The sequence below is a fragment of the Equus asinus genome, chromosome 30 (assembly GCF_041296235.1).
Source record: "Equus asinus isolate D_3611 breed Donkey chromosome 30, EquAss-T2T_v2, whole genome shotgun sequence".
Classification (NCBI taxonomy): Eukaryota; Metazoa; Chordata; class Mammalia; order Perissodactyla; family Equidae; genus Equus; species Equus asinus.
The window spans coordinates 20,791,818-20,819,662 of record NC_091819.1 but is presented as its reverse complement, the minus strand read 5'-3'; the positions used below and the strand labels follow the sequence as shown (position 1 = coordinate 20,819,662).

At 42.9% G+C, this 27,845-nt stretch overlaps 1 protein-coding gene across 3 annotated transcripts in view; it reads left to right on the top strand.

Moving 5' to 3' along the window:
• TP53BP2 (tumor protein p53 binding protein 2) overlaps positions 1–26,823 on the top strand; it is a 57,824-nt gene extending 31,001 nt beyond the window's left edge. For all 3 annotated transcript variants that reach the window (XM_044762732.2, XM_014838741.3, XM_014838745.3), the window contains exons 4-18: positions 177–259; positions 3,521–3,622; positions 6,150–6,324; positions 7,283–7,464; positions 7,809–7,973; positions 8,362–8,590; positions 9,869–9,979; positions 10,299–10,447; positions 11,201–11,663; positions 12,892–13,667; positions 16,220–16,357; positions 17,073–17,206; positions 19,380–19,546; positions 23,181–23,380; positions 26,025–26,823. In XM_044762732.2, coding sequence (XP_044618667.2) covers positions 177–259; positions 3,521–3,622; positions 6,150–6,324; positions 7,283–7,464; positions 7,809–7,973; positions 8,362–8,590; positions 9,869–9,979; positions 10,299–10,447; positions 11,201–11,663; positions 12,892–13,667; positions 16,220–16,357; positions 17,073–17,206; positions 19,380–19,546; positions 23,181–23,380; positions 26,025–26,066 — 3,116 coding nt within the window. In that variant the 3' untranslated portion in view covers positions 26,067–26,823. The remainder of the gene's footprint in view (positions 1–176; positions 260–3,520; positions 3,623–6,149; positions 6,325–7,282; positions 7,465–7,808; positions 7,974–8,361; positions 8,591–9,868; positions 9,980–10,298; positions 10,448–11,200; positions 11,664–12,891; positions 13,668–16,219; positions 16,358–17,072; positions 17,207–19,379; positions 19,547–23,180; positions 23,381–26,024) is intronic.
• Positions 26,824–27,845: the final 1,022 nt, after the last annotated feature.

Genomic DNA, 27,845 nt, shown 5'->3' with positions numbered 1-27,845 from the left:
AAAACAGGCTGAATTACGAGACCTTAACTCCGTTGTTCTTAGAAGATATTTTGTTTGAAGGATACTTTCAACTTAAAATATCAAAGAGCAGTAATAATGGAAGTCAGAGGTGAACTCGAACTTATGCTATCTGTCAACTCTAGTGTTAATGCATGGCTTTTGAATTTTGTGTTTAGTGGGCGGACCAAGGTCTCAGGATCCGAGTTTAAAAAGAAATGGCGCAAAAGTTCCTGGTGAACATCGCAGAAAGGAGAATGGCGTAAGTGCCCGTTTGTATTCGCGCGGTGTGTGTGCGCCACCGTGATGCTGCTCTTTTGACCCTTCAGTCTCGTTCATTGTTTACTTTGTGATTCAGTGGGTTATTAAGGATGGCCCTTTTTTTTTAAATTTTTTTTTTATTGAGTTATTGATAGATTACAATCTTGTGAAATTTCAATTGTACATTAATGTTTGTCATTCATGTTGTAGGAGCACCACTTCACCCTTTGTGCCCACCCCCCACCCCACCTTTCCCCTGGTAGCCACTAAACTGTTCTTGGTCCATAGTTTTAAATTCCTCGTATGAGTGGAGTCGTACACAGATTATCTTTCTCTCGCTGGCTTATTTCACTTAACATAATTCTCTCATGGTCCAAGGGATGGCCCTTTTTTGAAAGGTGATTTTAAATGTATTTCGTAGAAATGATTAATTGTAATGGTCTCTCCGTAGCTGACTACCAAAAGCAGTTAGGTGGCGAGTATACCACAAATTCAGAACAAATCATGTTGAGCAAGCCAGAGGAAGTGTTTGTTTCTTGGTAATTTAATTTGTTGCTGTAACTGCTTTGAGAAAAATGGAAAATTATATTTAATGCTCTTGCTGTTGCCTATGAATTTTAGCAAGTATATCTGGGGTACCTTGTAGACATTTTCTTTTCAGAGCTCAGGTGTTTGATACTCTCGGGACTTCGCTAAATTACCTTTGTCCAATCTACGGTCAAGTTATGCTAGAATCCAGATGATCTAAAGCTCCGTTTGCCCCTGTTTTACCTTTCCCCTAATTCTTCCAGTTTCTCTTCTTTGCTCCTAGAGCTATCTTAGTGTGGTGGAAGGCTGAGATCAGGGTGACGGAAATGGTCTCAGCCATTAACAGGATTTGCGTGCATCTTGACACAATGTATCTTTCCCCCTTGCTGGGATTTTTTTTTCTACTTTATTGACATATAATTGACATGTAGTAAACTGTACATATTTCACGTGCACATTTGATAAGTTTTGGCATACGTATATACCTGTGAAACCATCACCACAATCAATATAATGAAAATATTCATCACCCCCAGAACATTGCTCACGTCCTTTGGTAATCCTCCCCTTCTTGCCTCCCTCCCCATATAATTTGCGTTTCTCTCATGGCTAATGATGTTGGGCATCTTTTCATGTGCTCATTTGCCATTCGTGTATCTTCTTTGGTGACGTATTTGCTTGCTTTACTCTTTTGGCTCATTTTTTTTTTCTTTATTGGGTTGTTTGCTTTCTTATTGAATTTGAGAGTTCGTTTTGTATTCTGGATCCAAGTCTTTGATTAGATATATGATTTGCAAATATTTTTCCCAGTCTAGGACTTGTTCTTAATTTTAATAAAGTATAATTGATCAATTTAGAAGTTTTGTAGTTTTAGACTTTACATTTAAGTTTATGAGCCATTTTGAGTTACTCTTTTCATTGGGTGTGAGAATGAAAGTTGATTTTGGTTTTTGTGTGTGGATATCCAGTTGCACAAGCAGCATTTGCTGAGAAGTCTGTTCTTTCTTTCTTTCTTTTTTTTTTTAAAGATTGGCACCTGGGCTAACAACTGTTGCCAATCATTTTTTTTTTTTCCTGCTTTATCTCCCCAAACCCCCGCCTGTACACAGTTGTATATCTTAGTTGCACGTCCTTCTAGTTGTGGGATGTGGGACGCCGCCCCAACGTGACCTGATGAGCGGTGCCATGTCCGTGCCCAGGATCCGAACCCTGGGCCACTGCAGCAGAGCGCGCGAATTTAAACACTCGACCACGGGGCTGGCCCCTGTTCTTTCTTTACTCAGTTGTCTTCGCACCTTTGTCTCGCATCAGTTGCCCCGTACGTGTGGGGGGTCTATTTTTTTACTCTCTGTTCTGTTCCGTTGATCTGTTTGTCTATCTTAACGTCAGTATCACGCTGTATTGGCTACTGAAACATGAGCAGTCTTGAAATCAGGTAGTGTTGTTTTCCAACTTTATTCTTTTCAGAGTTGTTTTGGTTGTTCTAGATTCTTTCCGCTGCCATATGGAATTTTAGAATTGGCTTGTCAGTTTATACAAAGGAGCCTGCTGGATTTCCATTGGGATTCTGTTGAATCTATAGTTAAATCAGTTTGGGAAGAATTGCCATCTTGACAGTATTGAGCTTTTCAACTCATGAACCCCGTGGTATCTCTCTCCATCTATTTAGGTCTTCTTTCTCTCAGCATTGTTTTAAAGTTTTCGGTGTACAGGTCTTGCGTATCATCTGTTAAATTTATTCCTAAGTACTTCATGTTTTTTATGCTATTGTAAGTGATATTTAAAACATTTTTTTCAGTTTCTGGTTTGTTCCTAATATGTAGAAATACAATTAATTTGTATATATTGATGTTTTATCCTGCAGTCTTGCTAAAAAGTTATTACTTTGGATAGCTTTTTTTTAGATTTCACAGGATTTTCTTCATAGATGATTATGTTGTCTATAAGTAAAGACAGTTTAACTTCTTCCTTTCTGATTTCGATACAGTTTCTTTCTTTTTCTTGCTCTATTGCACTGGTAGAACCTTACGACCTTGTTGAATAGGTGTTTTGAGAGTGGACATCTTGCTTTGTTCCTGATGACCCAGTGCATCTTGAATTTTTTAATGCTAGTGGCATATTTTTATTTTTTATTTATTTTTTTTTTTGAGGAAGATTAGCCCTGAGCCAACTACTGCCAATCTTCCTCTTTTTGCTGAGGAAGACTGGCCCTGAGCTAACATCCATGCCCATCCTCCTCTACTTTATACGTGGGATGCCTACCACAGCATGGCTTTTGCCAAGCGGTGCCGTGTCCACATCCAGGATCTGAACCGGCGAACCCCATCCCGTGGCCTATTTTTAAAGGGTGTTCTGGTAACTGTATTCTGGGTTGGTTGTCAGTGCCCTAGGATCGTGTTTAACATGAACAAATGCTACTTTCCTAATATAAATTAACTGCAGAACAAGGTAGTTCTAAATAGTTCCATTTATATCACGGACTATTGAAACTACTTAATTTTAAATTTACAACTTAAAAATGTTGGTCTGTGTATTAGTGTGTTTTACATCATAACTTAATACATCAATGTGGGGGGATTAATATAAAAATTAATGGTTTCTTTAATATCATGGAACAAAAATGGCTAAATGTTTTTGTCCTGGTTGGTTCGGGTGAAGCATATGAATAGGCCTTAGAGGCAGGAGTCTCTGGTCGCTTTATGAGGAGCTGGATTGTTTGTGTTTTTATTTGTAGGTTAGTGGTCCTAGGATGGATCTGACTCTCGCTGAACTTCAGGAAATGGCATCTCGCCAGCAGCAACAGATTGAGGCCCAGCAACAAATGCTGGCGACCAAGGTAATGTCCTGTTTTAAAGGACCTAACAGGCCGCTACTGTTCATGAGTGTGTAAAGCTGCTCAATTCTACCCTCATTACTGAGCCAGTTACTGCACAGCTGTGAGTTGCTACTGTCAACCCGAAAGTTACCTGCTGTTTGGGGCTTTCTTCTCTATTCTACAGCATTTTGTAGAAATCCTAAAATCTTCCCAATTGTTCAAGATCTTCCTGACCCCTGATTCTAACAGACGTTAACCCTGCTGTGTTGGGTACTGGTAACAGGAGAGGCGTAGAGAACCCGTCAGCTTTGCTGGTAGGAACTCCTCTGGGCTCACCTTGTCCTGAATTGTTACTCCAGCAAGAGGAACCTTAAAGTCTGCCGATGCTAACACTGTCCGCTTCTGCTGCCTGGCACACGTAACAGGCTGCTTGCCTTTATTTGGGGACATTCTCCACCCGCAAACTGATCCTGGTCCTGGCCCCGAACAAGGGAAATAGAAGAAGCCTCTCTGTTACTGTTACAGCCTGTCTCACTGTGGCTTCTCCTGATAGCCGTAGGCTTCTAGTCCAAACCAGCTGTCATCCGAATTTCTCTGTGTATATATGTATGTAGTAAATATTTTATAGTAAATGTTTTAAGGTTTGCAGGCTGTGCTGTCTCCATTCTGCAGTTGTAGCAACAAAAGCAGCCGCAGACAATAGGTGAATGAAGGGGTGTGGCCGTGTTCCAGTAATACTGCACTTAGAAGAACAGATAGCAAGCTGGATTTCACCTGCAGGCTGGAGTTTGCCAACCCCTGGCCTAAACACTCAGTGTCTACACCTGGCCAGTCCTGTAGAGCTTGTCCGTGTGCTGAAGCTGGGGTAGACAGTTGATGGTTTGACATAGCGAGTTACCCAGCAGGCCTTTGAAGCAATGGGCAGGCCGTCTCTAAGGCAGTTCTCAACAGCACTGTGTCATACTTCTTCATGTGGTGCTTCCTAGGGGTCCTGTGCATCCACTTCTGTTTCTAATGCCGGACACCAGCTTTTTCAAAGTCGTGTGTTATCATTGCTTCTCAAACTTTAATGTGCATACCCATCACCTAGAGGTCTTGTTAAAAATGCATATTCTGATCCAGCAGGTGTGGGTTGGGGGTCTCAGATTCTGCACTTCTAACAAGCTCCCATGTGGTGCTTGTGCACCATTCCTTGAGTAACAGGCACAGAAATTCAAATAAAAAGGGTGATTGTTCACACAGTAAATCTCTATCCCCAGGGTCTTATTTTGAAACTCTTTCTGTGTTAATTATATGTTTTAGGCATATTAATCCAAGAAGTTTACCCTTTTTTGGAGGGGGCGTGGGTGAGGAAGATTGACCTTGAGCTAACAACTGTAGCCAATCTTCCTCCTTTTGCTTGAGGAAGATTGGCCCTGAGCTGACATCTGTGCCAATCTTCCTCTGTTTTATGTGGGATGCCTCCACAGCATGCCTTGATGAACGGTGTGTAGGTCTGCACCCAGGATCCAAACCTGCGAACCCTGGGCCACCGAAGTGGAACATACAAACTTAACTGCTATGCCACCAGGCTGGCCCCGAGGAGTTTACCTTAGATTATAAATTGTATGGCTCTGTTACTCAGTAAAAATTTTTGATATAATAGAAATAAAATTTTAAGTTGCATAATTGCAGTTTTCTAAAGGTATTGAGGAGTTAATTCTTTAACTCTTTTCTAAGTGTGTTTATTGAGTGTCCACTGTGGAAGGGATGGTTCAGAGCAGTTTACATTTCACGTCTCATTTACTCCTTCTGCAGCCCTGGGAGGTAGTTATTATTGATCATCGCAATTTCATAGATGGGGAGACAGACTCGCATACTCGGTGAGGTTGTGTAATTTGCCCTGAGTTTTGTAAGTGGCAGAGTTTGGGTTTGAATCCGTATTTGACTCCAAAGCTTATCATTGAGCAACTTTCTCATACTGGCGCCCACCTCCCAGTGAGCTCCTTCTTGAATTGTAGCTGCTGTTCATGAAAACTAGTTCAAGGATCGCTGCTGGCTGTGTCAGAACCACTTGGGTGAAAAGTACTGAATCCTGGATCTTACCCCCAGGAGATTCTGGGGCTGGGCCTGGGAGCATCTGTTTTTTTTTTTTTTTTTTTTTTTAAGATTTTATTTTTTCCTTTTTCTCCCCAAAGCCCCCGGTACATAGTTGTGTATTCTTCGTTGTGGGTTCTTCTAGTTGTGGCATGTGGGACGCTGCCTCAGCGTGGTCTGATGAGCAGTGCCATGTCCGCGCCCAGGATTCGAACTAACGAAATACTGGGCCGCCTGCAGCAGAGCACTCGAACTTAACCACTCGGCCACGGGGCCAGCCCCATGGGAGCATCTGTTTTTAACAAACTTCCAGGGCCGTTCTGACGGCTGTGTACAGGACAGACGGTGAGGCTGGAACATTGCCACTAGGGCTGCATCTCAATCTCGGCATCTCAGGGTGTGGCTGGATTATCTTTGGGTTAGTGGGTTGTCTGCTTAAAGTGATATGCCTGCTGATGGCTTTTGTGTTTAGGAACAGCGCTTAAAGTTTTTGAAACAGCAAGACCAGCGTCAACAGCAACAGGCTGCTGAGCAGGAGAAACTTAAGAGGCTCAAAGAAATAGCCGAGAGTCAGGAAGCTAAGCTAAAAAAAGTGAGAGCGCTGAAAGGCCACGTGGAACAGAAGAGGCTAAGCAATGGCAAACTTGGTGAGTTGCTGCTGGTGGGTTTCCTTCAGTCAACCTGCGCACCAGACTGTGCGGGTGTAAGCGAACACGTCAGTGTGGGAAGTTTATGTAAATTTGTACTAAGTGTGAAGAGGATGAGACTTTGCACGTAGATAACTTTAAAAGGATTTTTTGTTTTTTTTTTTTGAGGAAGATTAGCCCTGAGGTAACGTCTGCTGCCAATCCTCCTCTTTTTGCTGAGGAAGACTGGCCCTGAGCTAACATCTGTGCCGATCTTCCTCTACTTTATATGTGGGACGCCTGCCACAGCATGGCGTGCCAAGCAGTGCCATGTCCGCACCTGGGATCCGAACTGGCGAACCCCGGGCCTCTGGAGCGGAACATGCGCACTTAACCGCTGCACCACCAGGCAGCCCCTAAAAGGATTTTTTTTCCTGAAAAGTATAATTCACCATAGTTCTGATGCCGCTGGTTCCCCTGAATTGAACTCAGCTGTTGAATATTTTAGACAAGGTTTCTAAGTTTTACCTTTGGAAAATGAGTAGTAGTTTGTTTTTTTCCTCTCTAAATATTTTTTGACTGAAAATCAGATGAAGGCAAGGATTTTTATTCATCCAATAGCTCCATCTATTACAGTACCTGTTAAATTAAAATCTTACTGATTTAATACTCCATCTGCCACTGTGAAATTGAGATTAAAAATTGTAAAGAAATCTCATTGTTTCTAAAATTTGGAGTTTGTTTAATTATATCCACAATACAAACTCTGCTAAAAGTACATTCAGAAAGAGGCACAGACATTCAGAGAGAGCCGTGTTCATTTCAGTTGCCTATGAAAGAAATAGGGTGGTTCTAGGACATTTCTTAAGGATTTCTCTACTCTCTAGTAGGAAGTTTATTGTAAAGCCCGGTTGCCTGGGAGGCGGTCCTTTCTTATTTTTCTTTTCAACTTGTGTTCCTTTTCTCCTTCTCATTCTAGTGGAGGAGATTGAACAGATGAATAGCTTGTTCCAGCAAAAACAGAGGGAGCTCGTTCTGGCTGTGTCAAAAGTAGAGGAACTTACGAGACAGCTGGAGATGCTCAAGAACGGCCGGATCGACGGTCACCATGACAGCCAGTCCGCAGTGGCCGAGCTCGATCGGCTCTACACGGAGCTGCAGGTGAGTCCGGCTGCACACGAGATAGAATAGGGTCTCCTCCGGATAAGCGCGAGGGAATGCTGGATTGTGGTTTCTTTTCCTTAAAGGAGAGGGAGGGGATGAGACCTAAAGCCCAAAGAACCCGGAGTCGACTTCGTAGGACCTCAGACAGGAAATTTCAGGCACTCCTCGGAACCACAGTCGGTGGTCTGATGCCTCATTGTAAACCATGAGCTGGGAAGCGTGGAGGGACCTTACATTTTCAGAAATTATGTAATAGGGAGCCATGTGGTTCTCTGTTTGTGAAATTCTTCTTCCTACTCCTTGGCTACCTGCCCCCCCCCCCCCCCGCCCATTTTATTCAGTTAAGAAACAAACTGAATCAAGAGCAGAATGCCAAGCTGCAGCAACAGAGGGAGTGTTTGAATAAGCGCAATTCAGAAGTGGCAGTCATGGATAAGCGTGTTAATGAGCTGAGGGACCGGCTCTGGAAGAAGAAGGCAGCACTCCAGCAGAAAGAGAACCTTCCAGTAAGTGGGCTGTTTTGTCACGGGCCGGGGAGGGAGAGGGGAGATGACCAGCCTGGCGAGGGCAGTCACCGCAGTGGCTGCTTCAGAACCGTCACTCGGTGTGACTCAGAAACGAGCGAGACAGTACTTCTGGCTCCTCAAAAGCTCGTGCCTTGTTCTTGTGCTTGTTGCTGTTATTGTCTCTGTAGCTTTGCTCTGCTTTCTAATACTTGTAATAAAGTATGGGTGAGAATTCCTTGTGGAGAGTTTTTGTGTGGGGACGTTTCTTGTAGATTCTGAGGCTAGATCCTGAAAGTGCTGATGTTTAAAAAGTATGAAAATCTCCCAGGCTTTTCTGAGTTTGATCCGATGTGACCTGTAACACTGAAGGACTGTGCTTTTTCTTAAGGTTTCCTCCGATGGGAGTCTGCCCCAGCAGGGGGTCTCTGCGCCGAGTCGTGTGGCTGCTGTCGGTCCCTATATCCAGTCGTTTACGATGCCGCGGATTTCCTCGAGGCCTGAACTTGTGGTGAAGCCAGCCCTGCCGGATGGTTCCTTGGCCATGCAGGTTGCAGATGGGCCCATGAAGGTGCAGACGCTGCCCAACATGAGATCGGGGGCCGCCTCACAAACTAAAGGTAAAGACATTTCTGAGTCCTTCCCCAGCTCAGTTCCTCCATGTCCTCATTATTATTTTTCCCAAGTTTGCATTTTTACAAAATTTGTCTCCCTATCCCTTGTTCTTGTTTGAATTCTAAGAATTTCTGTGTATTTTTTGCTAGTGCAATCAATTTCTTAACCTGAAACAGTACCATTCTATTCAAGAAATGAAAGAAAATGTAGTATTTTTTGCAAACCTGAAAACTGTTTTAATTCCTTCTTGTTAATATGGAATTTTGGATCTGATGTTAATAAATTCAGAACTTTTCATTTTGTGTGAAAACACCATGTATGTGAGTATTAGTGGCGTCATCTACAGAATGTGAGGCGGTGAACTCATTGTGTTGATAAATGGTGTTGGCTTTGATGTGAATTTATGCATGAGTATTTTCCTGCCAGTAACATTTAGAATAAAGGCAAACATTGGGAGGCAGAGTGAAAATAGCAGAGGCTCCTTGTGTTAGTGATCCTTGCATCCTGCAGTGCTCAGGTCCGTGGAGAGGTGCAAGTCGGAGTTTTGTAATAGGAGGAGGAAATGAAGGGAGAGTTAATAGGGAAAACAGGATGAAAACATCCTTTAAAGACCTTATCCTTCAGACCCCTGGAAGAAAAAAATAATAGCCATTATTGTCTCTCTTCTCAAACCACTGTCATATGCAAAAAATAGCTAACTTTAAAATGATTCGTTATTTTGCTGTAATTATCACCGTGAAGCAACAGTGCCACATAGTCTGTGTTTTATTGTAGGAAGAGTTACTTTTGTTTTGTCTCTATAAGGAAAAATAAAAGCTGTGGCTTTGAAACTTAAATATCAGTGTAGGAAAAAACCCTGAAATCACTGATTTGTGAAGGACGGTGGTCAGAGTCATGGGTTGAAAGTCCACGTTTTGCCTTTTTGTTGTGCCTACGTCACCTGTGGTGTCCTTATCTGAGGTACACCTCGGAGCCCTTGGTCTGCTAACCTGGGCGTCTTCTGGGTGTGACGGTGACGTTTTCTTACCCAGTGAGGAGTAGAGTCCTTGCTGGGTCAGGCCGACTTTCTGTTTACCATGAATTATTTTAAATTGTGTTGCGTAGGGGACAAAATCTCAAATTAGAAATAGAAAAATCTGATGTTTCTAAATAAGCTTACGGGGGTTGTTTTGAGTCTGAAATTTCAAGCTCCTTTTCGGGATTAAACTTTGTAGCAGTGAACTGAACCATTCAGAATCTCTCTAGAACGCTGGGGTAGTGGCAGTGGCTTTTCTGTGTTCCAGGCTCTAAAATCCATTCCCTGGGACCTGAGTGGAGTCCTTCAAATGCAGACTTTTTCCCGACCCAGGCTTCCGCTTCTCTGCCTAAAACCTCCGGGGATGCTGCAGACCAAGGTGAGGTTTCCTTGTGCTGCTCCCCAGCGTTCTGTTTTGGCCATCTAGAAGGCGCCCTGTATTCTTTTTTAGGTAGTTTATTTTCCAGTGCGTTAGAACTAGAGACAGTGTTTATTTCCAGAACACTTTCCTTTAGCCACGGAGTTAAGGTACTAGGCTTGTAGTGTTTGAGTTGCTCTTTAATCAACTTAATTTAAAAATGGGAAAGCTTTTAGCGGGGACAGGGTTTCAAAGAAACTGAGGGGAGGTTTAAGCGTGAATAAGAAATTTTATGACAAACAGTTTGAACATCCGTGTGAGTTTTTCCTGTCGTCATCAGCTGACGATGGGGAGGTGCCACTGAGGGAGAAGGAGAAGAAAGTGCGGCCCTTCTCCATGTTTGACACAGTGGACCAGTCTGCCGCCCCGCCCTCCTTTGGCACTCTGAGGAAAAACCAGAGCAGTGAAGACATCTTGCGGGATGCTCAGGTACGTAGGAATATCCCACTTTTAAATTTTAATGGTAATTCTGTCTGCCATTTTTAGAAGAGATAAAGCGTTATGTGAGGGAGAGCAGCAAAAACCGAAATATATCTGGAAGATTAGAAAATATAACAGCATTCTGTTATCTTAAATTCTGTCACTTGGGTATGTTTGTGGTCCCAAACCATGTTGGAGGAGGACTGACATACTTGCTTTTGGGTAGTATTTCATGTGATTCTCTAAAAAACATGGGTGCATTGAAGAACATTGTATTTGGCTGCTTAATTACATTATTTCTTTAAAATTTGGGGCCGAGTCAAAATTTGGAGTGAAACAATTTGATGGTGAATCTTCTATAGCTGTTAGAATTCCAACCTTTGACGACCCATTCTGGCTGCGTGCTCCAGATCGAGGTGTTTTTTACCACAGTGGTCTAGGTCGCGTGAGGTTCCATGAACAAGGATGGTTTTCATTGATTGGTGCCATTTGTGACTGTGTGCAATGGCAGATAAAAGTTTTCGCGTGGGCACTTAGAGTTGCCCAAATGGGAAGTGACAACAAGGAGGAGGCAGTTCAGGACAGGAATCGTGTTGCATTGCTAAAGTCCCTTATTAAATGTGGTTAAATTCAGAGATTTAAAACTTTTTAATGACTTAATTTTCAGTGTATACTCAACATTTGTGAAATTCGGTCACCTGGAACATCCTGGTACCCAGTTATACAATATTCTAACTGGCTCTTTGTGTTTGTGTGTTGCAGGCTGCAAATAAAAATGTGGCTAAAGTCCCACCTCCTGTTCCATCAAAACCAAAACAGATTAATTTGCCTTATTTTGGACAAACCAATCAGTCGCCGTCAGATGTTAAGCCAGATGGAAATCCTCAGCAGTTGTCAGCAGCTGTGGCGTCCGTGGGAAATAAACCGAAACCAGCAGGGCAGCAGCCGAGGGTCCTGCTGGCCCCCGGCGCACCTGCAGTGGGCCAAGACCAAGCCCTTGCTCCAGGGTCCAAGCAAGAAAGTCCGCCTGCCGCCGCTGTCCGGCCCTTCACCCCCCAGCCTTCCAAAGATGCCCTGCTGCCGCCTTTCAGGAAACCCCAGACCGTGGCGGCGAGCTCCATATACTCCATGTACACCCAGCATCAGGCTCCCGGAAAGAACTTCCAGCAGGCCGTGCAGAGTGCCTTGACCAAGACGCAGTCCAGAGGGCCGCACTTTTCCAGCGGTGAGTGTCTCGATGTTGTTCTCACCGCGTAGATGGTGCGTCCAAGCCCTGCACCAGGGCTCCGGCTGTCAGTGAGCGGCAGAGTGACCCGTACCTGTTGTCATGCTTTTGTTCTGAGTTTTGTTTAATCGTGGCTTCTGTTCTTAACCAAGGGTTCAAAAGAGTTCCTGCAAAACGTCAGTTACTGCAGTAGGCACTGAAGATAATAGATGAATAAAATGAAATAATATGGAAATAATAGATGAACAAGCTGAATAAAAGAGATGAATAGAACCTGTGGTAAACACATAGCCTTCTACTTTGTAATTACTCGTGTGCATTCGTCTTTTACTCGTTGGTGAGCTCCTTTAGAACTGAGAACTCAGGAGCTCATCCGTGAGTGGAGGAAAAACGCCCACAGGTGTCATTCCAGTGCCCAAGGCTGTGTCTTCACTGTAGGGTTGACCAGATGTTCTTGGTGCGTAGAGGGTTGAACAACTGCTTCATGTATGTGTTTTTTAAAAAAATCACTCTCTACTATATTTTAAATTGTTCTAATGAGGACTCAGCCACTAGTTAAATTTAAAAACAAAAAAAAGATGACTTTGTGTTAAATGTAGATAATCTGGTAATTTGTTGGGTTTCTTTCTAAGAGGCATTAGTGGTTTATAGGACTAGAATAAAATTCACCGTGTTGTAATCGAAAGAAAATAGCTTTCTCATCAGGAAATAAGCATGGAATTGTGGCCTAAGATGTCATAAAGATAGTTGACAGCAAAGAATTAATATATATGCTGGATCTTACTCTTTTCATGGGTCTTTGGTGAAAACTGCTAATATGATAATTTGGGAATTAGGTAATGTTGATAGAATGTTAGGGGACTAGTTTTGGTAAATATAAGTGGTTCTTGATAATTTTATAAGGCAAATATGATTGCTCACATTGATTTACTTTTGAAAATGATAAAAGATGGGCTAGTGTGTGTTTTATTTTAATCTGGACACATCAAAGGATTACCAGTTTTCATTGATTCTAAGTTCTTTTCACGTTTCGACATTTTAAATTTTGATGCTACAGTCAGTGATTTCTTACACTTATAATTGGCACTGTTTTCTTTCTTATTGTAAAGGTTGTATTGAAAGGTTACCTGTGAAATTAAAAGACGCTTCACTTATTGTTAGCTATGTCTGTTACTTGCCGTCTTGTTTGATTAATACTAATCAGGGTTTCTCTTCCATTTCCGATTAGTGTACGGCAAGCCCGTGATTGCAGCTGCCCAGAGTCAGCAGCAGCCCCCGGAGAACGCTTACTCCACTGCCCAGGGCAAGCCTGGCAGTCCGGAGCCCGAAACAGAGCCCGTTTCCTCAGGGCAGGAGAACCATGAAAACGAAAGAATTCCTCGACCCCTCAGCCCAACCAAGTTACTGCCTTTCTTGTCCAATCCTTACCGAAACCAGAGTGATGCTGACTTAGAAGCCCTACGAAAGAAACTGTCCAATGCACCGCGGCCCCTGAAAAAACGCAGCTCTATTACAGAGCCAGAGGGTCCTAATGGGCCGAATATTCAGAAACTTCTGTATCAGAGGACCACCATAGCTGCCATGGAGACCATCTCCGTCCCGTCCTACCCATCCAAGTCAACCTCAGTGACTGCGGGCTCAGAAAGCCCAGTAGAAATCCAGAATCCCTATTTACACGTGGAGCCAGAGAAGGAGGTGGTCCCTGTGGCTCCTGAACCGGTGTCCCCAGAGGAAGTAGGGGGTGCCAGTACAGAGAGCAGTGACTTGCCAGCTCCGTCTCCGGGCCTTGATTATGTGCCTGAAGGAGTCCCAGACAGCAGCCCAAATTTCCAGAATAGCGTGGAAGAGCCAAATCTAGAGGCACCCCATCCGCTTGACGTGTACCTGGAGGAGTACCCCCCTTACCCGCCCCCGCCGTACCCGTCCGGGGAACCCGAGGGGCCGGGAGAAGACCCTGTGAGCATGCGTCCGCCTGAAATCACTGGGCAGGTGTCTCTGCCTCCTGTAAGTAACGTGCTCTCGTGATCATTTCAGGAGCCTTGACCTTGTCACCGTCTTCCAGGTGGATGGTTGTCAGAACTCAGTCAGACGCCAGCAAGTACTTAACGGCCACTTGCAAAAGAGGCTTGTGTTGAAATTGCGTGTCGTAGCAAGTGTGTTCCACGGCTGGCCTTTTATTTTACAGTTCCCTTGGCACCGAGTGGATCTCATGAATCAAAATTCAGTATATTCAGTATAAAGAACATTTTTGCCTTTTCGAAAGAACCCTCTTCTTTGTGAGGGAAACAGAATTTTGTTCTTAGAGCCATAAGTAGCACCTTGGCGGTTTCTTACCCGGCTGTCAAGTAGTCGGGAAGGCACACTCGACCGAGAGTGGAGAGCTGGATTTGAAGCTCGGTCACTAGCTTAGCTCTGAAATCGGGCGGATGGGTCCACTTCTCTCATTGGTGGTATCCGCTTTCAAACTTTTCTTTTTCTGGCAGTGAAATTTATTTTTAATGTAATATTTAGGTGCAACCTCAAGCTTCCAGCATTGATAAAATTGGTAGGGTTCCGGATGAAGTGGGGGCGCATGGGGGACACCTGCTTAGCCTCTTCCTCACTTTCAGTGTGGTTTGAAAATCTCTGGGTAGCCTGTGGTCTCGAAGGTTCCTTTGTACGCCAGCATGAAGTGACTAAAGCTTGGTGGGTACTGGCCTGGGCGAGGCTTCCACACTCCTTCCGGGTACTGAGCCTTTATTGGGAAGTTCATCGTGTCGCTTTGAAATAGTTGAGAGAAGGTCAGAATCCCGGAATGTCTTTAAATAAAGTCGGCTTTTTCCGGGTTTAATTGAAAGTCGTTTTGTTTCATTAGGATGCCAAACTATGAATTTTTAAAACCTGGTCAAAAGCAAAATAGCATATTGTAAGGATTTTTTTTTAAAGTGCTTTCTATGTTTGATCCCTTCCTACAGCTTTAGGATGTGATAGTGTTCAAAGATGGTGATTATCCAGAGTTGTTTGAACTACTGGTTACCGTAAACGGTCGCTCAAGTTTTATATAGTAAATGTTGGATTCTAGGGGAAAAAGTTTTAAAATAGAGGTTAACACTTTATTTAAGGAGCTCTGTGCCTTCTGTCTAAGTCCTGAGGTTTGATTCTCTTCATTTGAGTGTTCCACACATGAAAAGGACAGAAGCGTTAGCATCTCCTTTTATTTCCCCTCTCTTTTTGTTGTCTCAAAGAAATTCGTACTCTCCAAGAGGAAGAAGGAAACCAGAGTTTATAAAAGTATCATACTGTCTTTTTAAGATTCTGCTATTCTCTTCCTAGGAAGATGCTTGGCTTTTTCATTCTTAGTTCAAGTAAACAGAAGCCGCTGTCTGGTACTTTCTGTGATGGTGGGTGTGGCAGCTGTGCTCACGCTGTGCCCCTGTGCCCCTGTGAGTCGTATTAGCACATTGGTACGGTGTTTACACGCCTTCTCTTTTCTTCAAGAAACAGCATTTTAACCGCTGCATATTTGTGAAATATGTGGATTGCCACTTAGTGTTTTTCAAAATTCAGTAGTTTTCTATACCTCAGATAAAATAAAGAGAAGCCTGTATAGCATATCACACCGTAGGAAACGTTTCCACATTGTTGGATGGGTTTTTCTTTTTTATTGACGTGTAATTGACATACAATACTATGTTAGTTTCAGGTGTACAACATAGTGACTCGGGGTTTTCGTACTGTTGCATATGTTTAAGAAAACTTTTATAGGATGTTGGAGCTAGTTTTTAAAATTTTGCCTTATTTTTTAAAGCCTGACTTATTTTTAGAATGTAGAAAGATTTGATTATCTACTCGTGTACTTTGGAGTATAGTTGAATTTTTAATATAAAATAGTGATAGCATTTTCAGACTGGTAGAATTCCTTCTTGGTATATCCTGGACAGACTAATAACCTTTATTGTTTACCTTAATTGTATGCTTTCTCCCCGAGGAGGCATTTATGTCCTGAAATGGTTAAGAGGAAGGGCTCCAAAGAAGCCGGATTGCTTAGATTTGAATTCTAGCCCTGCTGTCTACTGGCTGCGTGCCTAGTTTCCTTATCTGTAAAATGGGATAATAGGGTTTTTGTGAGGGATGAATGAGTAATCGTTCAGTAAATGTTGTAATTCTGAGCTGTGCTCTCGCCCAGTTGAATCGTGTGAGGTTTGTTATACCGTGTTGGCTAGGCAATCTGAAGACCAGTTTTGGCTCATTTTGGTACTTGACAGAAAGTCAGCCCACTGGCCCTTGCGGGTTATCTATATTCTTATTTAGTTTGTGCTGTAATGTATTCCCAAATGAAATTCTGCCGGGTTTTATAAAGTTAAGTTCTTCCGCCTGTGTTACGTGAGCGTATTCATTAGGCTGTATGTTACGATTTAGGTACTTTTCTGAATAATGTTCAACTTCAGTAAGACGTGCTAGCTCTCTGTTTCTGAAGTTCCTCGCCAGCTCAGCTGGTCTGGTGGCCATCCCCTTTGTTCATGTGGCCTCTCTGGCTTAGCCCAGGCTCCTCAATTTTCTGTGCGTTTCTTCTGCAGGGCAAGAGGACAAACCTGCGTAAGACCGGTTCAGAGCGGATCGCTCATGGGATGAGGGTGAAATTCAACCCCCTCGCGTTACTTCTAGATTCCTCTTTGGAGGGAGAATTTGACCTCGTACAGAGAATTATTTATGAGGTATGACTTAATTAGTAAATTTCTTACATATGACCTTGTCTTGTGTTTTAAATCTCTCATCAGAAAGCTACTGTAGAGAAACTGTGTTTTGAAACTGTTTTCTTTTCTGGGAGGTGGGTTGTAGAAAGGAACTCTCGAATATGCTCCAAAACAGGCTTTGCTAGTTTCAAGGTGTGACTGTAAAATTTTTGGTGATGCAGAAGTTCAGTTTTCACTAGGGTCCTCTAGAGTATTCTTTCTTCTCCGGGAGAGCATCACCGTTTTTAAAAAATTGCTCATGGGTGGGTTTGTGCTAGTGTTCAGTTACGGGACGTGGTCCCTACTTTTCAGAAGCCTACTATTTAAAATATTTTTAGTTGACCTTTTTTCCTTCCCGTGGCAAATGTAACTTTTACCTAGACACTAATTTGTGGTGGGAAGTTGGAGGATAAATAAACGAAAGTGGCTATAAGGATACAGTTTCTGGTACTTTGCCTTCAATTTTTAAAAAACCTTTTTAGAGTGAGTGCCTGCTTAATGTGGTTATTCCGTCTGTCTTCTTTCTAGAATTGTTCTTGGTATAGTTTTCTTGGCCCCTCTAGGTCTCAATTATGATTTGAAAAAAATACCAGAAGAGTCTATTTCTGTTCTCTTGATCCTAAAGTGCCAGTTAATAGTGACAGTTCAGGTGACAAGAAATGTGCATGATGGTCCCCCCCTCTCATTGGTGTTGCAGGTTGATGACCCGAGCCTGCCGAACGACGAAGGCATCACAGCTCTCCACAATGCTGTGTGCGCGGGTCACACCGAAATCGTGAAATTCCTGGTGCAGTTTGGTGTCAATGTGAACGCGGCTGATAGTGATGGCTGGTAAGCTTTTCTCTTAAGCTCCACTCAGACCTCAGTTGTATCTGCTCTGTGGGCGAGGAAAGAGCAGTATCATAGGTGCTGTTGGAAGGCAAACGAGTGTCAGTATATGTCCTCACACTGCATGTAAGCCAGAAGGAGAAACGTGGAGGGTGTGTTTGAGGAGGTGATGTCCTCATGTGACAGGCATCGCACTCTGCTCTGGAAGCAGAGGGAGTTTTAAAAGTTTAATAGTTAAATAATAGAAATAAGAAATGTCACAAAGTGGCGCACAGTTAATTAGCTTGCTTCAGCAGGTCTGAGAATTGCTGATTTAAGCAAAGTCGCCCCAACCCCCGAAACTTCTCAGAGTCTTTAATATACTAATGCCTATGGTGTGTGTCCAAGAGGGAATTAGAATTTGTAACCCTTCCCAAATGTATTTGACCCTGGAATCCATTTTTCATTGACTGTTTTGTGGAACTGTTGTGTGCATAAAACACAGGAGATAGTATTATAAATGATGATTATTCATAGGACAATGGATTATTATTAACTACTACTAATAATAAAAGTCCCAATAAGTTACTGTCACCCCTTGATAACTGTAATAGAATAGAAAGTAATTTTTTTTTGAAAAAGAGTGTTTTAAATTATATGCTCTTTTTGGGAAGAATACGAAAAATTTACTTTTTCCATGTAGGATTCTTTTAAAAGTACTGTATTTACTGAAGTATTTTAATTTTCTAGCCTATTTTTTTCTTAGTATGGAAAATAGCTATGCTATAATATCAGATTTACAGGTATAGACATACAAGTTGCACAGACATATACATTAATTTAAAATCACCTCATATTCCATCGTGTGACTGCATTTGTTTATTGTGGCTGTCTCCCTCTTGTTAGACATTTAGATTGTTTTCCAGTTTTTTTGTTTGTTATAAATAATGCTCAAAGAAGCATTTTAGCTGCAACTTTAAGCGATTATATTTGTAAAAGTAATATGTGCCCACCGTGGAAAATGTACAAAATAGAAATAAGAAAACAAGCCCCATAATCTAGAGCTAAACACCATTAATATTTTAATATATTTCCTTCAGGCTTATATATATATTTATATACATTTGTATTATATCTTTCTATATTTTAGGCTAATTTTTTGGTTTAACTTTACAGCATAAGCAAATCAAATTCTTAACGTGTCATAACGTCCTTGTTTCACTAATATCGAGAGTTTAGAGTATATATAACTTTTCACTGTTAAAAACCATGAAGTTAAAAATCTGTAGTAATATTCTCCGTGCTATTGATGATAGTGTTCTGGGATGGAGGATGGGGAATACAATTTTTTTAACTTAATTTAGATTTAACTTTTAATTTAATTTATGGCAAGGTGAGTAAAATGAGGAGGAGAGGGAAGAAAAGGGTGGAGAGAGGAAATCCCACGGGCTGCGGGCCTGACGAGCGTTCTCAAGGCCGCCGTGCAAGCTTGGCAGTGGTGCTGGCTCTTCTCACACCTTCCGCATTAATCTGGGGTCATTTATACGTTATAAAACACTTGGGATGCTGGAGAAGGTTCTCTGTAACGTATTTATAAATTCCTGCTAACCGGTTGCCTAAAATAGATTAAAATGCTTATTATTGTATAGTCACTTTGCTGGTCCGAATTGAATTGACAATTGCTTTTTTCCAATTTACTTCAATTTGGATTTTAAAAAATGTTGGATAAAGCGAGTGTCATATGCACAACTTAATTCCTTCAAAATTGGTAGTGGTAACGAGCTATTTAAAGGCACATGTTTTGAGCGAAGACCTGTAACTTCAAGACTGTTACGTCCTCTACTCAGGCGGGAAGAATCAGGCTGGGTGCTCCAGAACACAGAACTAAGTGTGTCTTATCCTGTTGTCGATTATTATACGAATTGCACGTCCTTTCTCTCATGTCCCTGCTTCCTCTCACCCTCCCCGCCGCCCTCGCCCCGGGAGCTGGGTGCTCTGAGATTTTCCTCTGTGACTGTAATTCTCCGATGGGCTCAAGTTTCTCTGTTGAACTGATTTAAAAAACTGTCAGAGATTTTCAGAAGAAAGGGCGTGGTAGATGATAGACTCAAGAACTCGCTTCACAGATATCTCGTCACAGCAGGTGTCGTTCAGCTTAGAGAAACATTTCTAGCCCCTGCTGCGTCTTGCCCCACAGGACCCCGCTGCACTGCGCCGCCTCCTGTAACAACGTCCAAGTGTGCAAGTTCCTGGTGGAGTCGGGAGCCGCCGTGTTCGCCATGACCTACAGCGACATGCAGACGGCCGCGGACAAGTGCGAGGAGATGGAGGAAGGCTACACGCAGTGCTCCCAGTTCCTGTATGGTACGTAGAGTTAGAATCCAGCGGATTGATCCCCGCAGTAATTTACCCTCTCTCTCTAGGGAGCAATTCCAAAAGTACTGTTACTATTTAGAAAAACATTTTTGTGTCGTACATAGTTCTAGGCGTTGAAAATAGGGCAGCCTCAATCCCAAACATTAATGCGGCCTTTGTGTGTATGCCTGGAAACAGCTATTGTCAGGGACATCAGCTACAAAGACAGGGCCGCAATGTCTGGCTTAGTGGTCACCATGGCTTTTGACCCTCGAAGGATCCTCGGCTCAGACTTCAGTCCTTAGTGAGTGATGGTGTATGTTTGCTGATAAGTAAACAGAGCTCCTTCCTTCCAAGATGATCCAGGAGAAATTCAGCGTCGGTGTAAGAATCCGGTTGATCCAAATTTTCCTCCTAAATCAAACTGGTCATAAAGCAAAATGAGGACAGCACATATTTTAGAGTTGATCTTTTGGCTCTTTTGTGTTCTTGATTTTGCATTTATGATTCTGGCTGATCACGTCAGCTCTGTCCATCACAAGAATGGACTTGAAGTTTTAGATGGAAATATGTTGCTTGGTATTTGTACTTACAAGGAAAATTTTTTTCTTTACGAGGCTTAGAAGTTGATTTTTCTTTTTAGTTTGGCCTGAGAGGAATTAGGAAGGGGAAAGACAGAGACACGTGAGGAGGTCCCAGGACTGCATCCCACTCAGGTCTTAGAAACTCCTTTGCCCGTTGATTACGTGACCCCTGGGGTTAAAGCCGTCACCACTGTCTTCTCCATTCCACCCTTCCCGGCTCACTGGGCTTGTTCTGGCTCGAGAGAAGGGACAGGGTCAGAGGGAGAACCATGAACTCAGGTTTTCTTCATCATGTCTCAGCTGTTAGTTTTTATTTATTGTGAATATTTATGATTACTTTTTTGTTCTGAACTCTGGATCAAAGAATAACTTTGATATATTAACCTTTTAAAATTAATATATATTAGTATATATTTTGTTATATTAAACGTATTGGCCATTTTGAGCTCTAAGTATGGAATATGATTTTTAAAAACATTTAGGGACCTCTGATCAGAGATTTTTTAAATTTATGAAATATGTCTATCAAGAGCGTTTCTGACTTAAATTTGCAATTTAAATAACATTAATAGATTGACTGCAGTGAACATCCGGGTATTCAGCTTAAGAAACAGAACATTACACGCTCTCTGGTATGGTCTGGGTGCCTTGCCCTGTTGACCCCTCTCACATCTGTGGTGACTGTCACCTTGAATTTTATGTTTCGCATATCTGCCATTCCTTGCTTCTTTCTTTTTGGTGAGGAAGATCAGCCCTGAACTGCTACCTGTTGTCAGTCTGCCCCTTTTTTTGCTTAAAGAAGATTGCTCCTGAGCTAACATCTGTGCCAGTGTTCCTCTGTTTTGTGTGTGGGACACTGCCAAGCATGGCTTGATGAGCGGTTGTAGGTCTGTGCCCAGGATCTGAACCGAAGAACCCTGAGCCACTGAAGCAGAGCACACAAACTTACCCACTCCACCACTGGGCTGGCTCCCTATTCCTTGCTTTTTAAAAATAGTTATATCACCTGTGTGAGAATCCTATAACATTGTTTAGTTTGCCTGGTTTTGACCTTTATATAAAATAAATCACACTGATGACCCTGTGGCTTGCTTTTTTCATTCGTTGTTGTTTTTGAGGTTCGTCTGTGCTGTTGCACGTAGCTGTAGTTTCTCCCCATTGTGCTGTCCTGTTTCATTTTACGACTGTACCACATTTACCATTCCATCTACTTACGATGGGTGTTGGGTTGTTTGTTTACTTATTCGTTACAATGCTGGCACCGTGACCATTTTTGTGCTTATCTTCTGGTGTCTGTCCAGAAGTAGACTCGGCTGGTCACAGTGATGCTCATCTAGCAGAGGGGTCCTTTTGCTCCCTGTTCCCTTTGACCCTTGGTAGATTTGGAATTATATCTCATTGTAGCTTTAGTTTGCTTTCCCAAATTACTGGTGACGTTGAGCATGTTTTTAGGTCCCTCAAAAAAACTTTATAACAGTAATTTGTCACTCTTAGTTTGAAAAATAGCAAATAAGAAATTTTCTTCCATTCTTAATGATTTTTTGGAAATGGGACTGGAGTTGTTATTTTCGGTATACCAGAGTATCCAGAATTTCTCAGCTGCTCCATTCCCATCCCAAACAGATGAGTCTGGCCAGCTTTCAGACTTGGTGGAATTATACTTATATCAGGCCTCATTGTCCTTGTGGATCTAGCTGTCGTGCCTGGACTGTCTTATTTAAACAGGACAGTTGGAAATTTACTTGTCCCCATTACTGGAAACCTCACCTTGTAGATTGGCAGAGCCTTCTTTTGTTAAAAAACAATGTCATTTCTTGTTTCATTTTCCCCCAGCGTGTGAGAGAGAGAGACAGACTGACACGTCACATTAATTGATGTGGGAATAATAAGTTCATAATGAATAGTTCAGTGTTTCTCATAAATTGAAAAACCTAACTATTCAAAAGGCAAACAGATATTTTCCTGGCTTTTCTGAAAAACACAGAAGTGAAAATAATGATGAACTCTGAATTGCTCAGGACCTTATTGCTGAATTCCTTTCCCTCTTCTCTGCTTTCCTCCTGTTGCCCGCCCGGGGATGACAGCTCTTCCTTATTAGCAGTGCCCGTGGGGTGGGAAGGTCGAATGGAGCTCAGCGACACTTACAGTAGCAGTTAATATGTAAATCTGTTGTTACCTCTGGTGAGAGGTGGACATTCGAGGGTTTTTCCTGCCCTAGTTTGTGGATTTCAGTGTCTTAGAATTCTAGTTCTCATTATTTTATATTTGACTAGATGTAGATTTTATATCATGTTTAAAACATTTAGCTATATTTCTTTCTGCATTATGACATTTATAATTTTTTTTCTTTTATCTTTCCCCATGTGGAAATCAGCAGAGGCCACTTAATAGACACAACACTTATGGCTCTTTTGCTGTCTGCTCTAAGTTTTAGGTAAAGAATGAAAATGTTTCCAGAGTTCCCTGGACATTACACTTAGGAGTAGGCTGACATTCAACTGGCGTCTCATTCACTTTCTTAGTATCCTAGACTCAAACGGTTTTTTTGTGTGTGTGTGAGGAAGATTGGCCCTGAGCTAACATCTGTGCCAGTTTTCCTCTGTTTTATGTAGGATGCTGCCACGGTGTGACCTGACAAGCAGCGCTAGGTCAGCACCGGGGATCTGAATCTGTGAACCCGGGCTGCCGAGGTGGAGCCCGTGAACTTAACCACTGTGCCGCTGGGCTGGCCCCATGGAACAGTCCTTTTTTAATTCCTAAGCTTGCAAAAGTTTTGTATTCTGAGTGAGACTAGTTTCAAGAGCTGCTTATGAGGTGTTTGTTAGTTTTTAAGAGTTGTTCAGAGATGATAGCACACGTTAACTTGTCTTTTGTACGTCCCTTCCACTCCTCCCCTGACCCCAGGAAATTTATGTCCTGAACATTTAATGTAGTAGCTCTGACATTCCAGCACTTACCCAATTCTGCTCATTTGGTTTTATATCTGTAGCTAAAAGTTCTTAAGAGGAGTGTACTCTGAGTTACGTATCCTGTGCTGTATCTTGCTGTCATGATTCTAGGCGTTCAGGAGAAAATGGGCATAATGAATAAAGGAGTCATTTATGCACTTTGGGATTATGAGCCTCAGAATGACGACGAGCTGCCCATGAAGGAAGGCGACTGCATGACCATCATCCGCAGGGAAGACGAGGAGGAGGTCGAGTGGTGGTGGGCGCGCCTCAACGAGAAGGAAGGATACGTGCCACGCAATTTGCTGGGAGTGAGTATCCCACACTGGGAGGTTTTCCTGCGTGTCGAGACGGGCTGTGTGAAAACTGCTGTGTGTTATGGATCCAGTGCGCCCTGCTGCCCCTTGTCACTGAGATACGGAATTCTACATTTTTGCTAGTTGTAGATTGAGACTTGAAGCCACATTTTCAGTGATTCCTGTAGGGTCAGTAGAGGACGGGCATCCTGTCTGCGTTTATAAATAGAATAAAGATAACTGCATAGTTGATAGGAATTGAGCTCATGACGTTTGAAATAAATTTTCAGTTTGTTTAAATTAGGATTTTCAAATCTGGTAGAGAGCTTGAATCGGGCACTGAAGACAGGCTTCTTTGCTTTTTCCTACTATTTGATGTTAATTTTCATAAAATCGTATTGACACGTAGAAACCAATAACACCTCTATATTACTGCAAAGGGACTGCGCTATCAGGTAAGACTCTCAGGCGTATTTCCAGGGAAGAGGCTCCTTGTGGTCAGATGGAGGAAGGACAGCGGAATAAGCTCTGTCAAGACTTTGCGTTTGGCTCTCGCGCAGCTTCCAGTCTTCCCTCACCAGCTTCCAGTCTTCCCTCACCGGGTCGCATGTGTGAGGCGGGGGGCCTGCCGCACGTGTGGGAGGGAGGAGAGAAGTGATGGGGTAGGTGAGAGCCCGAGATAAAAGTTTAAAGGTACAGGTGCTTGCAGACTCTGCCGTTGAGGGGGAAGTAAGGAGAGCGAGGGAGGGACGGGCCGATGCAGCCCCCAGCGGGCGCATCCAGTTGGGACACCAGCGTCCACGTCACTTCAGAGCCCCCTGCACACGTGGGCGCTGGGTGCCCAGGGCCCAGGAGGACGGTGGGGGCGCTGGAGCAGGCTGCCCCCTCAGATGGCTGTGAGGATAAAGCCGGAGTGGCACATCGCGCAGACGGGAGCTGTTTTTACTGGTGTCACCCTCAGCCGTCGGGCAGGCGTGCTCGGGTCCCCACAGAGCTTCGCCTCGGGCCCGCACCAGATCTTGCCGGGAGTGTCCCCCGCTCGGGCTCTGCCCTCTGGGGACCTGGTTAAAGTGACTGCAGTGTTGCGACCTGGCTGGCTGGCTGGCTGCTGCCCTGCGTCTCCCCCTCCTGACTCTTCCTTCTCCATTGTTGTCTGTCTGATGTGCGGGGTAAATGACTTCATCACGCCCCAACCGCCGCCTTCCTGATAGCGACATTTAACCCCAGTGCTGAAATAGGGTGTAGAGTCTTCATGTGATCCTGATATAAACTATAAAGAATAACGAAAGTGAAAAAAATCAGGCTCCAGAGGCTTTAAGAGAACTTTCACGTTCCCAGACGACAGTAGAAATGTGAAAGTCGTTCCCTCGCAGGCACCCTCGTTTGCTTCTGTGAAGCCTCTGGCACCAGAGGAGTGTCACCTCCAGTATGAGCCACTTCCCTTCTCCGAGGAACATGAATGGCAAGTGGGCACTTTTGCTCTGTATAGTTTCTCATCTGGGAAAAGCTCTGCCTCTTAGAGCTCGTTGCTTGCTTGAGTCCTTCGTTTTAGTTTCTAATAGAGAGGTCCTGTGGGTGATGACGTGTGGGGGGAGTTGTTCGTGCCCAAGCGTGGAAGCAGTTGGTCACAGACTGAGTTCTGTCTTGTGCATTTGGCTCTTGGAAGGTGCCGGAATCTACAGATTGGACTAAAGATTTCTATTTTAATCTGACGCTTAAATATTCTTAGTCTTTTGGAAAGCTTTTCTAGGTAGAAGTGGCCTCTACACAACTTAATTTTTGCTTTCTTTTGAGGTTAAGAAAAAAAAGGACATTGTGGGAATATTGAATTTCAGGAGCCTAGAAAATTGTGTTGGGTAAATATCTTCTCTCAGTGAGAAAAATAATCCTTTAGAGAACATCGACCCACCAGCTAGTGTCCAGTCTGGCTGAAGTCTGGCTGCTTTCTTTCAGTAAACCTTTTTTCCCTTTGTCTAAGGAGCAGGAAGAGAGCGAGAAGGGTTTCTGTTCAGTTTGCCAGTTGAATTACTAGTCTGACTCTTGGCTTCAAGACTGGGCATCTTGCAGCCTTCACAAACCTCTCCTCTCCAGCTCTTGTTATAGAAAACACAGAACCACAAAATCCTAAAACAAAAGCCTCCACGTATCTTTCCTTAAATCCGTAGACTTTTAGTCTGTGACATTTTGTTCCTGAGAGCCTCAAGTCCCACGACACCGTGTTATGTCCATTGAGAATAGAGTTGAAAGACACTTGCATCTCTTATCTTTGCCCTTGGGATGAAAGCCCCTGACGCTGGAACCTATAGCACATTGCAAGTCACATTTAGAAGTTTGTGGTTCCTGTTAGACTTGATTTATGGTTCAACAAACTGCTGATTGTGTTAATGCTTAGAACCATAGTGGATTTTTGTGTCACTGCACCATGGTATTGTCACCATTGAGAGACCCCTGCGGCTCTTGAATGTCCTTGCAGATAGCTGGTTGGAAGAGTTGTTAATTGTGAGTCTGTGTACTCAGGCAGCCCTGGGGCTCCCCGGGGCAGAAAGAGTTCTTTCTTTAGTTTAATTTCTTTCTTGTGACATCAACCCCTCTCCCCCAGTATTTCTTGAAATTTTGTTAGACTCCCACGTCTGTAAATATTTTTTAAACTCTCTTGCAGCTATACCCAAGAATTAAACCAAGACAGAGGAGCTTGGCCTGAAACTTCACAGAACTTGAGTTAATGAAGAATTCATCTCTGTTATCACTAAGAAGAAGTAATGTGATTGTTTTTGGCAAAAAATTCACAAGACTTATTTTAATGACACTGCAACTTGAAAGCGATGAAGAATGTTCTCTGGAAGAAAATGAAGGATTGAAGAATTCCCTGTTCGTGGAGGACGTTCGGCACCGTGAAATGGAGCTGAGGGGTAAGCTGCCTGTGCACTGGGGTAGAGGTGTTCCGTGTGGCACTCCGAAAGATGCACGGTGACAGTCCTGCTTTCCACAAGAAATAGGACCATTTCTGGGGCTACTGGGAAATGAGCTTCACATCCAGCTTAGTTGAAGATTTTCAGCACCTGCCCCTCTACTTGTCCTCCCACCAGAAAGGACCAGTGTCATCATGGTGCCATCTCCCATTGTCCCCCGGCACCAGCAGGCCCTCGGGATTCACGGGACGCCTCGAAGCTGCCACACACTGGTACATTGTCAGTGAAGAACTGCTGGCTGTCAGAGAGCAATAACTTTATTACGAGTTCTTGTAGCATCTTCAGAATTACACATATATTTGAAATATTGAAACTAAGCTACACTGCAGGAAATTAGAGTTAGGATCTTGTTTTAGGGTGAATTTGAATCTGTATTTATTGTCTTTTGTATCTCAGAAATTAGACTTCCTATAGACTTACCCATAATATTTGTCAAGATCATAGCTGCCTTTAAAAACAATTGTAATAAAATTAAACTTTTTGACTCTAGCCTTTTACTGGTTTTAGTTTTTGATGTCATTTAACAGCCTTGTTTAAAGTTCACAAGCCATTCGGGTTTCTTAGCTGAAAAATAATACTTCTTTACCAGCCATATGCTTAAATGTAAGAAGTATTTCTTTGCTTACAGAAAACTGTTTTGCAATTCATGAGTTCTGTGGTAGTCTTTGATAGAGAATTAAGCTTTTTTTTTTAAAAAAAAAGATCTTAGGGCACCTGGTGATAGAAACTTGTACTTACATAAAGCCTCAGACTGTTCCACTGTCCTGATTTTTTTTTTTTTTTTTTTTTTTTTGGTGAGGAAGATTGGTCCTGAGCTAACATCTGTGCCAGTCTTCCTCTCTTTTATATATGGGATGTGGTCACAGCATGACTTGATGAGCAGTGAGTAGGTCCGGCCTTGGGATGCAAGCCCGCGAACCCCAGGCCGCCTAAGCGGAGCATGGAAGCTTCACCACTACACCACCGAGCAAGCCCCTCATGTGTCCTCATTTTATGTCATGTTTTTCATAGAGTTATACATTGATTTGTGGGATGAAAACTTACAGGGACAACGTCTCCACATTGTTTTATTAATTTGTTACCAAGTTCGTGAATTGTTTTAGAACCCGTTTTGCTTAGTGGAACTGTATTATTATTATTATTATTTTTTTTACTTTTTTTTTTTTATTAATGTTATGATAGATTACAACCTTGTGAGATTTCAGTTGTACATTTTTGTTAGTCATGTTGTGGGTACACCACTTCCCCCTCTGTGCCCTCCCCCCACCCCCCCTTTTCCCTGGTAACCACCGATCAGATCTCCATATCAATATACTAAATTCCACCTATGAGTGGAGTCATATAGAGTTCGTCTTTCTCTGACTGGCTTATTTCGCTTAACATAATACCCTCGAGGTCCATCCACGTTGTTGTGAATGGGCCAATTTTGTCTTTTTTTATGGCTGAGTAGTATTCCATTGTGTATATATACCACATCTTCTTTATCCAATCATCAGTTTCTGGGCATGTAG